General features: G+C 41.1%; 1 protein-coding gene across 1 annotated transcript in view; it reads left to right on the forward strand.

Moving 5' to 3' along the window:
* Window positions 1-12,382, forward strand: part of LOC121277061 (solute carrier organic anion transporter family member 3A1-like) — a 336,748-nt gene that overhangs the window by 228,601 nt on the left and 95,765 nt on the right. Inside the window, exon 3 of the mRNA XM_041185993.1 lies at window positions 11,319-11,417. Within this exon, the coding sequence (XP_041041927.1) occupies window positions 11,319-11,417 (99 nt within the window). The remainder of the gene's footprint in view (window positions 1-11,318; window positions 11,418-12,382) is intronic.

Below are 12,382 nucleotides of genomic sequence, written 5' to 3' on the forward strand. Positions count from 1 at the left end.
ACAGCCGAAGTTAAGGCAGCTCCGTTTTATGACTTTTATTCCCATTATGGGACAGGCAGCAGGGCAGAATCCAGTTCACTTCACACCTTACAAGACATTCTAATTGGCAAATGTTCACAGGCAAATGCTTAAAGCACTTGTATGATATGGCTGTGTGCATTATTTTTACGTAGACATTAAATCCAGTTTAAAAAAAACATTTGTTTTCTAAAAATGCTACCACCATTGCATGGAGTTTGGTTATATCCCTCCGCTGCAGCAGGTGTTTCTGCAGCAACGTTCCATTCTCATTCCATCATGATTCCCCAGTGAATCTGGAAATCCTATCTTCAATATTTACATTGACTTTCAAATGCCACAGGTTAGGCCAGGGTCGTTACAGATTTTCTCTGTTGGGTGGAAGTCCCGTTCCGCTAGATACTGGGGACTGGAAATTCCAGACTTGAAAAGTGAGCCTTCCCCAACCATTACCAGCTCTATGACCCTTTTGTGGGGCTTGAGGTTGATCCCAGAGGATCCCAGCTTCAGCAGCTAATGAAACAACAGATGTTGACAGAAGTGAATGAAACTGAAGCTTAAATATTTTATAGTAATCACCAACAGCAGCAACAGTATTTAGTTCAGGCGGAATGTGGGGTGACAGATAAAATGCTGCAAGTATTTACTCATTTTGCCATGTTGTGTGGGTGTGGAAAAGAATTTATTGAGTCAAAACTGTGCTTTAAGATTGGGGGAAAGTGAGAGCCTTTTGAGGCAGGGAGAGGGAGAGGAAGAGGAAGGGAGAGCATGGGGGACGGGGAGGGAGAGAGGGAGAGGAATTCTAGTGTTGCGGTAGGCATCTTTAGCCCTGAAGTTTGCTTCTGATGTACAGATGAACTCTAAAAGCAGCTACTGCCGTTCAATACCAAACATTTTTTAACATTGACTTCATTATGTATCTTCTTTCCTGGTGTTGTTCACTGATACAAAGCCTTGTCTGCCAGATGTAGGTCTGGTGAGCTGAGAATTTATTGGGCATTTTTGGTGGATGAATTAAAGTAGTAAGTTTGAATTGATACAGTCATGCTATGAATGCCATTGCATAAACCATGTCCCTTGTACAGTGCCATATGAAATTAATTAGTTTAAACTAGAATGCAGTAAAAATTAAAATATGTACATATAATAGCTACTGTAAGCGATCATCGAAAATGCTGCCAGTATTGAAGAGTTGATTGACATGGCTGGTGCTTATGATTGAATTTCCCCTCAAATGCATCATTGGTTGACGTGGCAGAATAAATCGCAGCATGTGTTCTTAATATGCGTGCATGATTAGTGTTTCACAAGTATTTAACAATCTAAATAAGGAAAAATGGAAATCTGTATTTAGCCATTACATGAAGATTGGAAAGAGTCTGCATCTAGCATGTTCTTTGATGATGTGAGGGCTCATCAATGGTTTCATACCAAACTTGTCGCTGTAACAAGCTTTTTAAAAAATATTAATCAAAATGCTAGTGTCCAATATTGACTTTTGAGTGACCAGTACAACTGATAAACTGATATGTGGATAAAGTCTAACTTAGTGGATCTTGGATATAATGGCCACCACATGTAGCTTTCTGCATGGGAATCATTTGGAAGAGTCATTTTCTGCCCTCCCAAAAGTACTGACTCATGTTAAATATTGTTCCAAGAGTGACGATAGCATTTCAGTATCTCACCCAAAGGATATTGGCAGACTAGCTGAGGAGGACATCATGGCTTGATGTTATCCTTATTAAACAACCACAAAAAAAATTGCATTTCAGTAGCACTTTCCATGTGCAGGATTCCCAAAGTGGATGAAAAATGTGGATGTCGAACAGAAGGGAAAGAAATCAAATATTAAAAGAGCTGAGGAATTCCACCAAATGCATTCTGGAAGAGTAGGATCCTTAGGTGTCTTTTGCAAAGACAGAGGAGTCAAGGGTGGGATAAGCAATAATTTTGGGGAGAATTAGGATGCTGGGATGAGAAGGAACTTTTTTTTGTCTATTTACCTTAAGAGGTTGAAATTAAGATCACCATACAACTGAAACTAGGGAATCGCTGGACTGAGAGGGATGCAAACTCCTGCACCTTACCAAGATCAGTGTGGACATGGAGCAAACAGACATATATGCATAGAACTAGACTATATCAGGAAATATGAATGCATACCCATCATGAGGCCAACAAACCTGAGAGACATACAACTGGACTACTGTTAAATTTGAACACATATCTGTCATTCCAGTCTGTTGTGATCAGAAGAGCATCAGAGCTGGAATACTGCTTAATAATGAGTGGAATTTTATACAAGGTGTATAACATTAATTTTCAAACCCCAGTGGTGAATGTTGTAACTTTAAAATCTAAAAATACATCCAATTAACCACAGATTTGTTTAACAGATTGGATAAATTTAATTAAAACTGTTGGTATTCCATTCTTGTTTTTGCATTTGCTGCAGGCTTTGTCTTTCTGAATGATTTTAGTTGATGCATGCATTATGTGGCTGTCCTGGTCAATTAGGATGAGACTGTGGTTGGAATCGTCCCAGATTTGCACTAAGTGCGATAGCAAGTGTAAATAAAGGTGTTTTACCCACTGGCTGCAATGACAGTTTTTGCACCCTATCGTCTGCTTCCCACCTCATGAATTATGCAGCCACATATGCCATCTCGCTGGCGGGTGGCCGAATTGCCCACCATGCCGATACCTCACTGTTACCTCACTGCAGGTGCCATACCTAAACTGCAGCTGCACACAGTTTTTAAAATTATTCTTTCAATGGGATGTGGGTGCCACTGGCAAGGTCAGCATTTATTGCCCATCCCAGATTGTCCTTGAGCTTAGTGGCTTCTTATGCCATTTCAGAGGGCAACTGAGAGTCAACCACATTGCTGTGGATCTGGAATCACATATAGGCCAGACCAGGTTGATTTCCTTCCCTAAAGGACATCAGTGAAGCAGATGGGTTTTTAACAATAATCACAATAGTTTCATGGTCACCATCACTGAGACTAGCTTTATGGGCAGAATTTTCCTTCCGTTGGCGGGGGATGTTTAAGAGTGGGTGCATGGAGGCGTGCAACCAATCGGCGCCCCCGGTCAGGGGCACGCCGCCATTTTACATGGGCGGGCCAATTAAGGCCTGCCCAGCGTGACGTCCACAAAGAAATGCTATGCGCTCCCTGTGCGGGTTGGGGGGGGTGGGGGGATTCCCTGAGCTGAGAGTGTACTCTTTTGAGCATGTGCATGAAAGAGCGCACTCATCTCTCTGAGGCTAAGTGCTGCCTCAGGGAGTTCGGCTCCTGTCTGAAAAAAATTTAAAAACAGAGGAAATAAATTTACCTACCATGTCCCCTCAAGTGACACTGTCACATGAGTTGGGACATGTCCATCACTTTCGTTGACAATTTTATTAGAAATTTTAAAACCAACATGAAACCTTATCCTGACCATGGATGAGGTTTCATGCTTTTCCTTAAGCCTGGCCTTCCTTAAGGTTGGATGGGCAGGTCCATTAGTTACTTTACTACTTTGTCAATGGCCTCAATTGGCCATTGATAGGTCGGCGGGCGTACAGCTGATTCTGCTGAGCCCCCACTGACCTGAAAATTGAAATGAGGTGGGGTGACGTCAGGAGTTCCACCCGACATCATTCTGCATCATTTTACACGTCGGCGAGCAGGCCCCACCGCCCCCCCCGCTCACCAACCAGGAAATCCTGGCCTATCTTCCAGATTTATTAACTGAATTTAAATTCCACCATCTGCTCTGGTGGAATTTGAACCCATGTCCCCAGAGCATTAGCTCACCAAATATTCACCAAACAGTTCTCAATGCTTGCAGCCCAGGACTGCCCCAGTGAAGACATGATCCTGAAAGCCAAGAAGAGTTCAGTGAACCAACACCTTTTGAGGCCCACCGTGATGTCCTCCATCTCCTCTCTGGCCACAGGAAGTCCAGCAATCTCACCATTCCGGCTTGGCAGGTGGTGGCAGGGGCGGTCAGTGCCAACGCTGCACAGAAGAAGTTGGTCATCCACTGCAGAAAGAGGATGAATGATCTCATCCATGCAGCCAGGGTATGGCAACCATCTCATCGTTCTAAATTCACACACTCACAAAGTCATCACACATTCACTGGCATCTCACTCACTGCCAGCTGAAGGGACATCACCACTCACTCTTTCACACACACTCTCACATCTCCATCTGGCCTCATCTCCTCTGGAGACTGCCTTCTCAGACCTCACAATCTTGAGGCCTCTTTTACAGATCAACATGTGTCCCCACACACATCCTGGGATATGTTCCCGAGTACAGCCCTCACCCTGCAGCCTCTTCCCTTGCCTGAGGCCACTTCTCCATCTTCCCAAAGCAAGCCTTAGCCCTGCAGCCATTGAAAAGCCACCCCTGCCTTATGGCTGGTCTGGTAGGTAGAGACCTGCCCGTGAGCCCTGCTAAAAGTGATGTGGTGCTGCCTATGAAGCCTGGCGCTGAGTCATCATGACTCGCAGTCATGTGAGTGCTGCCCAAAGCAAGGTAGGCAGACAAACTTTGAAGTCCCAAGTGAAGTGCAGCTCGCTTATGTAGTTGTGAAGCACATGCCAATGTGCCTGGGTGATCCAGTATAGGGGGATGATTCTGGCGAGCAGGGCTTATAATGAGATGCTAAAATATTGAAATTAGGTTTCTGTCTTGTGGCGGCGGGAAACGTGGCCCACCATTGACAGGTGGAGCGGACAATCGCCAACTGGTTTCATGATGACGACTGATTTTTGGCCTTTTCGCCATGTTGTCTGCTCATGATGCCAATGGGAGTTGAAAATTCTGCCCTATGAATGTATATATATCCATGCAATTCCAGGTTCAGCTAATGGTAGTTCATGGTATTGCCAGTAGGTGATGTGCTCGACCCTTGATCTATCATATGATCACCACATGGTATACACTCATGGACCCAGTGGAGATTCGAGTTGGAATTCCTGTCCATACTTAGTGAGCACAAATAGTTGCAGTTGCTCATCTGAGCAGAAGCTAATATTTGAGTCCAGGAGCTGTGCAGTCCATAGCACAGTAAAAATATGGTGATGGTCGGGTTGTCTTTAACCAATGCCAGGCAGCAGATATTTTAATTTCACTTTCAGCAATTAATCACATCGATACCAATGTACTTTTAGCGTTTATTTAAGTAACAGCTGATACACATTTTGATGTGTGTTCATTGTAAATATTAGCTTAATTCTTGTGATAGAAGGCCAGTGTTTCTGCAGTGCAATTTCTTATGTAAAATTGAGTTTTTTATGTAATGGCTATTTTTTGCTGCAGGTAATTAATAGAATATCTTAGATCATTGTTTGATGTACAAATAGTTCATAACCTTTGATGTAAGACACATGGGTTTATGGCTGTCACTTATGTAACTAGCCTTGTTGATAACATACAATTTATGTTAACCTTTTTATCCTCCTTATACAACTCCCTAAGGCCGTTAATAAAACTAATTTCATTGTGACTGAAAAATCATTTTTTGGAATAAAACCAGGACAAAGCCCAGGACAGTACATTAGCCTTTCTGGACCATCAGAGAACCTTGACAGAGAACCTCACACTAGAAAGGCTGGAATCAGGTGCACACCTAGTACTGAACTATGACCAATTATGGACCAATAATCTTCGTAAAACTGCAAAGGATCAAAATATACAGTGATAGTGCAACTATTAGTTTTCCATTTGTACAGGTATAAGCACGTCACACACACTATTATATGTATACATATAAATATATTTTCCCCTTGTAGCAGATTATGCCAAGTAGCATGATTGACATTATTATTGCCTATATTTTAGTCCTATTTCTATTTAGACTTCGCTGCACTACAGGCAGCTTTGTGTAAGACCATTAAAACCTCCTGGAGTTAAAATGTGATCAGTATCAGCCAGGAAAAGGTATTTTCACATGTGTATCCTGTTTCAAACCCTAAACCATCATTTCCAACAGGTTGAAACTTCTAACTGCCTGTTTTTATTTCATCACCCTACTCCCATTTATATCAACTGCCCCCAGTACCTCCTGCACAACCTTTCCTTCTTTTGGTTGCTCATGTTATGACAAATATAACATAAAAATTATTACCATATTAAAACTTTTATTTCATTGATGTTACAGTCTATTGAAAGGATGGTTTACATTGCTGGTTTATTTGCTTTTAATGCAGTTGTGATGTTGACTATGTTATCTCTTCTGTGTGAAAGCTGATTTTCAAATGGCCAGTTTAAATTATTGGTCTGTCCCACGGCATGGTGTTTAAATACCATGCTTACTCGTGCACTGTTACTGTTGTGCATGGCTCAAGGAATAAAGTAGATTTAGTTCAATGTTCCTGAGGCATTTTCTTCAACTGTATGGTTAATTAAAAAAGAAAAATGTAATTCAGAGCTTAATGTACATCAGACATTTTTTTGAAGGAAATTCACATAAGGGTTGCTGTTCTGGTGAACAAATAATTTGAACATTGGCATGTTCCTGAATAGCATATGGCACATGGTGAAGGGTTAGGCACGGCACAGGGCAGTGCATCTGGCAGAAACCTGACTGCACCTTCATCAAGTGAAGTTTCCAGCTCAAAGATAAAACCAAAAACTCATTACAGCTTTATTTCATTTATATCTATAAATTGAATGGTTGCAGTTGCTCCTTTTTCCTCAGTTGCATGAAAGACCCCACGGCACATTTTTAAGGAATGCACGGGGAGTTCTCCCAGTGTCCTAGCCAATACTTATCCTTCAACCAACATTGCTAAAATTACTTTGTTGTACAGATTACTTTGTCATCTAACATATTTCCGTTTCTGACAACTTCCAGTGTGCAAATTGGCAGCTGTGTTTCCCAATGTTAAATCAGTGACTATACTTTAAAAATACTTTGGAACGTCCTGGGTCATGAAAAGTGCTATATAAATGCAAATCTTTTTCTGCCACATTTCTGGCAAAGTCCTGGCAGGGAAGTGGGAGTAGCTCTGGGGAAATTCCAGGTCATGAGCTCTGCCTCAGTAGCTACTTGTGGTAAAACATTCATATACTTAGCAAAAAAAAACAGAAAAAGTTTGAAATACTGAGTAGGTCAGGCAACATTTTCAGTTTTTATTTCAGATTTCCAGCATCTGCAATATATTGCTTTCATATTCTTAGTACTCCTCTGTGTGAAAACAGTTCTTCAGTCTGTGCCCTGTGTTATTATTTTGCCATCAAGCAGAAACAATCTTTAATTTCTTATCTTTTCAAACCTTTCATAATATTAAACATCTCAATTAGTTTCTCTAAGCCACAAGTATTCTATTGAAGAAAATGTCTGTACAGTACGTCTGTATGAGCTAATACAACATTCATTCCCCATTTTCAATAGCTTTCAAGCTTATCTTAGCTTGTGTTGTGGAACGTAAAGAGAAAAACAGCAAATGCTGGAAATTTGAGATAAAAGCCAGATATTCACAACTGGACACTCAGCTTTAAGTGGTAGTATGGAGATATGAAAATGTCATTTGATGCAATTAGAGAGGCCATCTTCTGGAGAGCTGCATTTGAAGTTGCTTTGTAAATGTAGGTGCCATTGATGCTATGAGTGAACTCAAAGTCAAAAATGTCAGTTTCTACATTGTCATCATCCATAACTTTACTGAGAATAAAGGAATCAATCTTGTACAGCATCACTGCATCTATAAATATTACTACCCATCAGAATACAGAAGGACATGATTACTTTGCCAATAATAACATGGTTCCCATCAAACAGCTTTCCTGAAGTGATACACGGTTAAAAACCAAATTTGACAGAAAACAGTGGCCTTTTGTATAAAACAGTGTCATGTTCTGATGGATTCCTGTTAACCACTTTGTTGAGTGGTTTTAGTACTTGACAAATAATGTGATGTGGTTCACAAAAATCTTAACTTTAAGTTATGAAGGCCAACTGAAAGTAAGCACCGAACTGGACAACTGCAATAGTTATGAAAAGATTTTAAGATTCTATGTTACAGTTATTCATTGAAATGATAACAGATGTAATTTGAGATTTCAAGTGGTGATAACATCTCAACTTGTTCTTCACAGATTGGTGTCAACTAACCCCGTGCTTCACACATGTATCATATTGTTCAATGCATAAATTAGAAACTAATTGCACTCTAAATGACATATACCAACAAATGTATTATGTAAAGAATAAAAATTTAAAATGATATATATATAAATAGATACATTAGAGATGTTTCAACTTTAGTTGAGTAAGACCACGCTGATGAGCAAATTATGTGTTTCAAGCTAAGGATTCAACAATCCTGTTATTACTAATTTTTGTGAAAAACTAGACATAAGTAAAATGTAGTGCAAAGTTGATAGAAAACACTAGAAAATTGAGGTTCTCAAGATGGTTGTAGAATATGGCTGAAGAGAAACTGTTTCCTCTTGGTAGGGGGAGCCCAGAATAAGGAGGAAAACCTTAAAATTAGAGTAAGGCAGTAGTGTTGATGTCAGGAAGCACACCTCCACATAAATGAGTCAAAATCTGAAACTCTCTTCCAACAAAGCAGTTGAGGCTAGGTCCAGTGAAAATTTCAAAACTGTGATTGAAAGATTTTGTTAGCTAAACAATGTTAAGGTATAATGAACTAAGATAAATAAATGGAGTTAAGTTGCAAATCAACCAAGAACTAAATGAAGGGTGGAACAGGCTTGAGGGGCTGAATGGTCCACTCCTGTTCATGTTCCTTCTTATGTCCCTAACCCTATATTCACCCATGTTTGCTGCTTTCTGGAAGAATTCCATCCTCCAAAAGAATCATCAACATAATGAAAAGCGAGTAAAAAATGTGGTTCATTTGTTAAAGCATTGTTCGTTAACAATGAATCTGTGCAGCATTTACAGCTGTGCAGTGCAACCAGCGAGTGAATATTTCACTTCAGGTTAGACTTAGAGTTATTGAGCTTAACAAAATGGATTGGTATTGTTGGCTTGCTCTCCCTTCCGTGTTGCTCCTGTTTCTTCCAGTGAAATGGGTTTAGATATTGGGGGCAGTTTTATGTTGAACATGATTGAAAAAGAGGCTTCTGACTGCCCACCTTTAAGCTAGAGGCTAAACATTACTCATCCTGACTGGAATGAATCCCATGGGTAATTTTGTCATCCGCATTTGTTATATACATGAGAGCCAATTGAATAAACAGCACATAACAGACCTCCAGGAAAGACTGCTGGAGGTTGTTGTTTTTGGATTTTGTCCTATAGCATTTTGGTCACACTTACACAACCAACCATTCTGGATAGTGGCCTTAGAGGATACAAGAACCATGCCTGGCTTCACAAGTGATCACAAGCCCATTTCTTTTTACCTTTCCTGATAGAGAGCAAGAAAAGATAGGAAGACTTGCATTTATACAGCACTTTTCATAACCACAGGACATCCCAGGGCCAATGAAGTACTGTTGTAATGTAATTACTGTTGTAGTGTAGTTACTGTTGTAGGAACTGCAGCAGCCAGTTTGTGACAGATGCCAATGTGATGACCAGTTAATAGGAGAGAAATGTGTTAGTGTGTGCAGACCTATGTCAATTCTTTGGGGACAAAGAGCTCCATGGAGCATTACCTGCATGCTGTTCTTCATTGCCTGCTCCCACCCCTGTGACCATCACCCCCGACCCTCTCCCACCAGGAACTGATGTAGCCTGCGTGATGCTGTTAGAAGTGAATGCCACACTCCCTGAATGAGTAAATAGAAAAAGGTCTGGCTCTTGAAAGCTCATTTGTCATGTTCCTATGTGTAAGTAAATGGCTATTCATTTGGTTGCTCCTATATTTTCAATATAACAGAAGTGATGCTTGCTTTTGCAAGTTTTGCTTTTGTTCTATTCTTGCACTGGTGCATTGGTGCATTGGGTTTAGTAATGTGAAATACACATTTTCACGTCAGCCTGGGTTTTCACTTAGTCAGGATGACTTGGGAACCCTCTAAAAATAGCAGGCGAGTCCCGGTTCTGGGATTCCTGATCCCATTACGGGCTGTCTGATTTCTGGGAGTGCCTTTAAAAGGTACTGGATGGTTTCCGTCAAAAGGTCACATCTGGCACTCCCAACCAGCTGGCTCCATTGCGGAGATAGGCATGTCCTAGTCTTCCACAGTTTTCATGGAGTCAAGCCAGGTTTTTGAAGAATCATGCTTCATGGCCCTCAGAGGAGTCATGAAACCTAGCCTGCAAGAGGGGATCTTGAAAAGTAAGTTCAAATGATCTTTGTCATGCCCCCCTACCAAACTTTGCCCTGACCCGTTCCCCCCATAGCACCTCATGCCTTCTATGCCAGGCTATGGCACCTCCATGCTCATTGACCCAATATACACTGTATAGAACCAATGAACATTGTGGTGATAGTAGGATGTATAAAAAAAGCTTTTAAAAGAAGTACTTCATTCATAACTTTCTACTAGTGAAGAGAAGGTCATTTCACATAGAAAGTGATACAAGTGTCAATAACGTAAGTATCAATAACAAGTACCACAAAATCTTGAAACCACTTAACATCATGTAAACAAACATTGTGAAATTGACAGCAGAGAGCCTGAGCTATCAATCAAGCAATGTTTTCTCTGGGGTGCAGATATTTCAACAAGTGAAATGGATGCCTGGGGTCCCAGCTCCTATAATCACAATACGGTTCATTTGTTCTATACACTGGTGGCCAGTGACGGCCTTCCCTGGGATCAAGGACACTGTGGGTGGAAGTTGCAAGAGAGAGGAGAGAAGGGTGCTGGCAGCAAAGGCGGGTGGTGGCTCTTATCATCCCCCACCTCCTGACGCTGGGTTCTTCGATTAGGTGCTGAGTGTCTTTGAATGAGGGACCCCTCCCCCACCCTCTGGTTGAATATCAGTGGCTGCTGGATGAGGCCCATAAAGTGGGTATTATTTTCCCACTTGAGGGCCTCAATTAGCGGCAGGGTGGGAAGGCTGTCCACGAGCCTTTCTCACCCCAGACTTAATCGAGACAGAGGCAGGAAGGTGGCGGGGTTCCCATCCAGCATGCTCCCTACCTGATTAAATGCCCTCCTCATCATAAAACTTGCCACATGGGCGGGCATTAAATTTCACCCATATTTTCAGAGGTTTAATCAGCATTGGGATAGAAATGAAAGATTTATTTTTGAAGGTGCGGGCCCCAATATTGTATTGAGAACTCTCTCATATTCTCAACTGGCTGTAATAATAACTTGCTGCTGTGCTCCTTGGTAACTTTGTTATTTTTCATCTTTGAACAGGTGTCTTGTTTACCACCATGCTGTTTGGACCTGCATTTGGTTTCATGCTGGGTTCCTTGTTTACAACAATTTATGTGGATGCTATCTTCATTGACACAGGTTGGTTTTAAATTTATGAAAACTGCCAAATGAAGCATTATGAGTTGTGATGTAAATAATAACTCACCCTGGTGTGTAAATGTTGTACTGACATTTGAAAGCATCAGAAAGTAGACCTGCATTAGTTAAGTGTCAAGATGCCCTTTTTCCTGAACTTGGATAAAATATAGTGGCGTCTCAAATTTTGTCAAAATGTGCTAAATAGATTGTACCCATAAAAAAAACCTCAACACAAAAATCACAAGCAATATTCTGTGCAAATTCCTTTCAGATATTCTGCTGATAGGATGAGGTGCTGTATAAAGTCAAATTTTCATCCCTCCCTTCCTCCTTCCTCCCTTTCCCCTCCCTCACTCTCTCTTTCTTCCTTCTATCCTGCTTTCTTCCCTCCCTCCACCCCTCCATCCCTCTGCCCCTTCACCCCTCCACCCCTCCGTCCCTCTTCCTTACTTGAAAGAAGAAATTATTGCATGGTTTTAGGATGGAAGTTCACAGCTGAGGTCTTTCAAATGGTAAGCTCTCAATATTCGTGGATATACAAGAAGGAAAAATCTTTGACTGTTAAGTCACTGCTTTCATGAATACCTCCTAGCAGCCAGTTGAAGAGTGATTTTGATAGATTCCTGATAGAAAACCCCTCACCTGCATGAAACAGTGAGTGGTGCATCTCATAAACATAGTAGAATAGTAAAATAAATAATTTGCATTTATACAGCACCCACCATGGCCTCAGGATGTGGCATAGCGCTTTACAACCAATGAAGTACATATTGAGGTGTTACTGTTGTGTTACGGACAGGAGGGGGTTTAATTTAAATTAGCCCTGATTTCTTCACTCACTACCTATCTATAAACAGGAAGGTGTTTTTTGATTTTGGTTTCCCCCTTTGTAAGTGATGTATTTTCCCCAATCCTTCAGTTTTGGAGTGATCCAATCGTCTATTAATAACCCCACAGCAAACTCG

Source organism: Carcharodon carcharias, chromosome 4 (genome assembly GCF_017639515.1).
Source record: "Carcharodon carcharias isolate sCarCar2 chromosome 4, sCarCar2.pri, whole genome shotgun sequence".
Taxonomy (NCBI): domain Eukaryota; kingdom Metazoa; phylum Chordata; class Chondrichthyes; order Lamniformes; family Lamnidae; genus Carcharodon; species Carcharodon carcharias.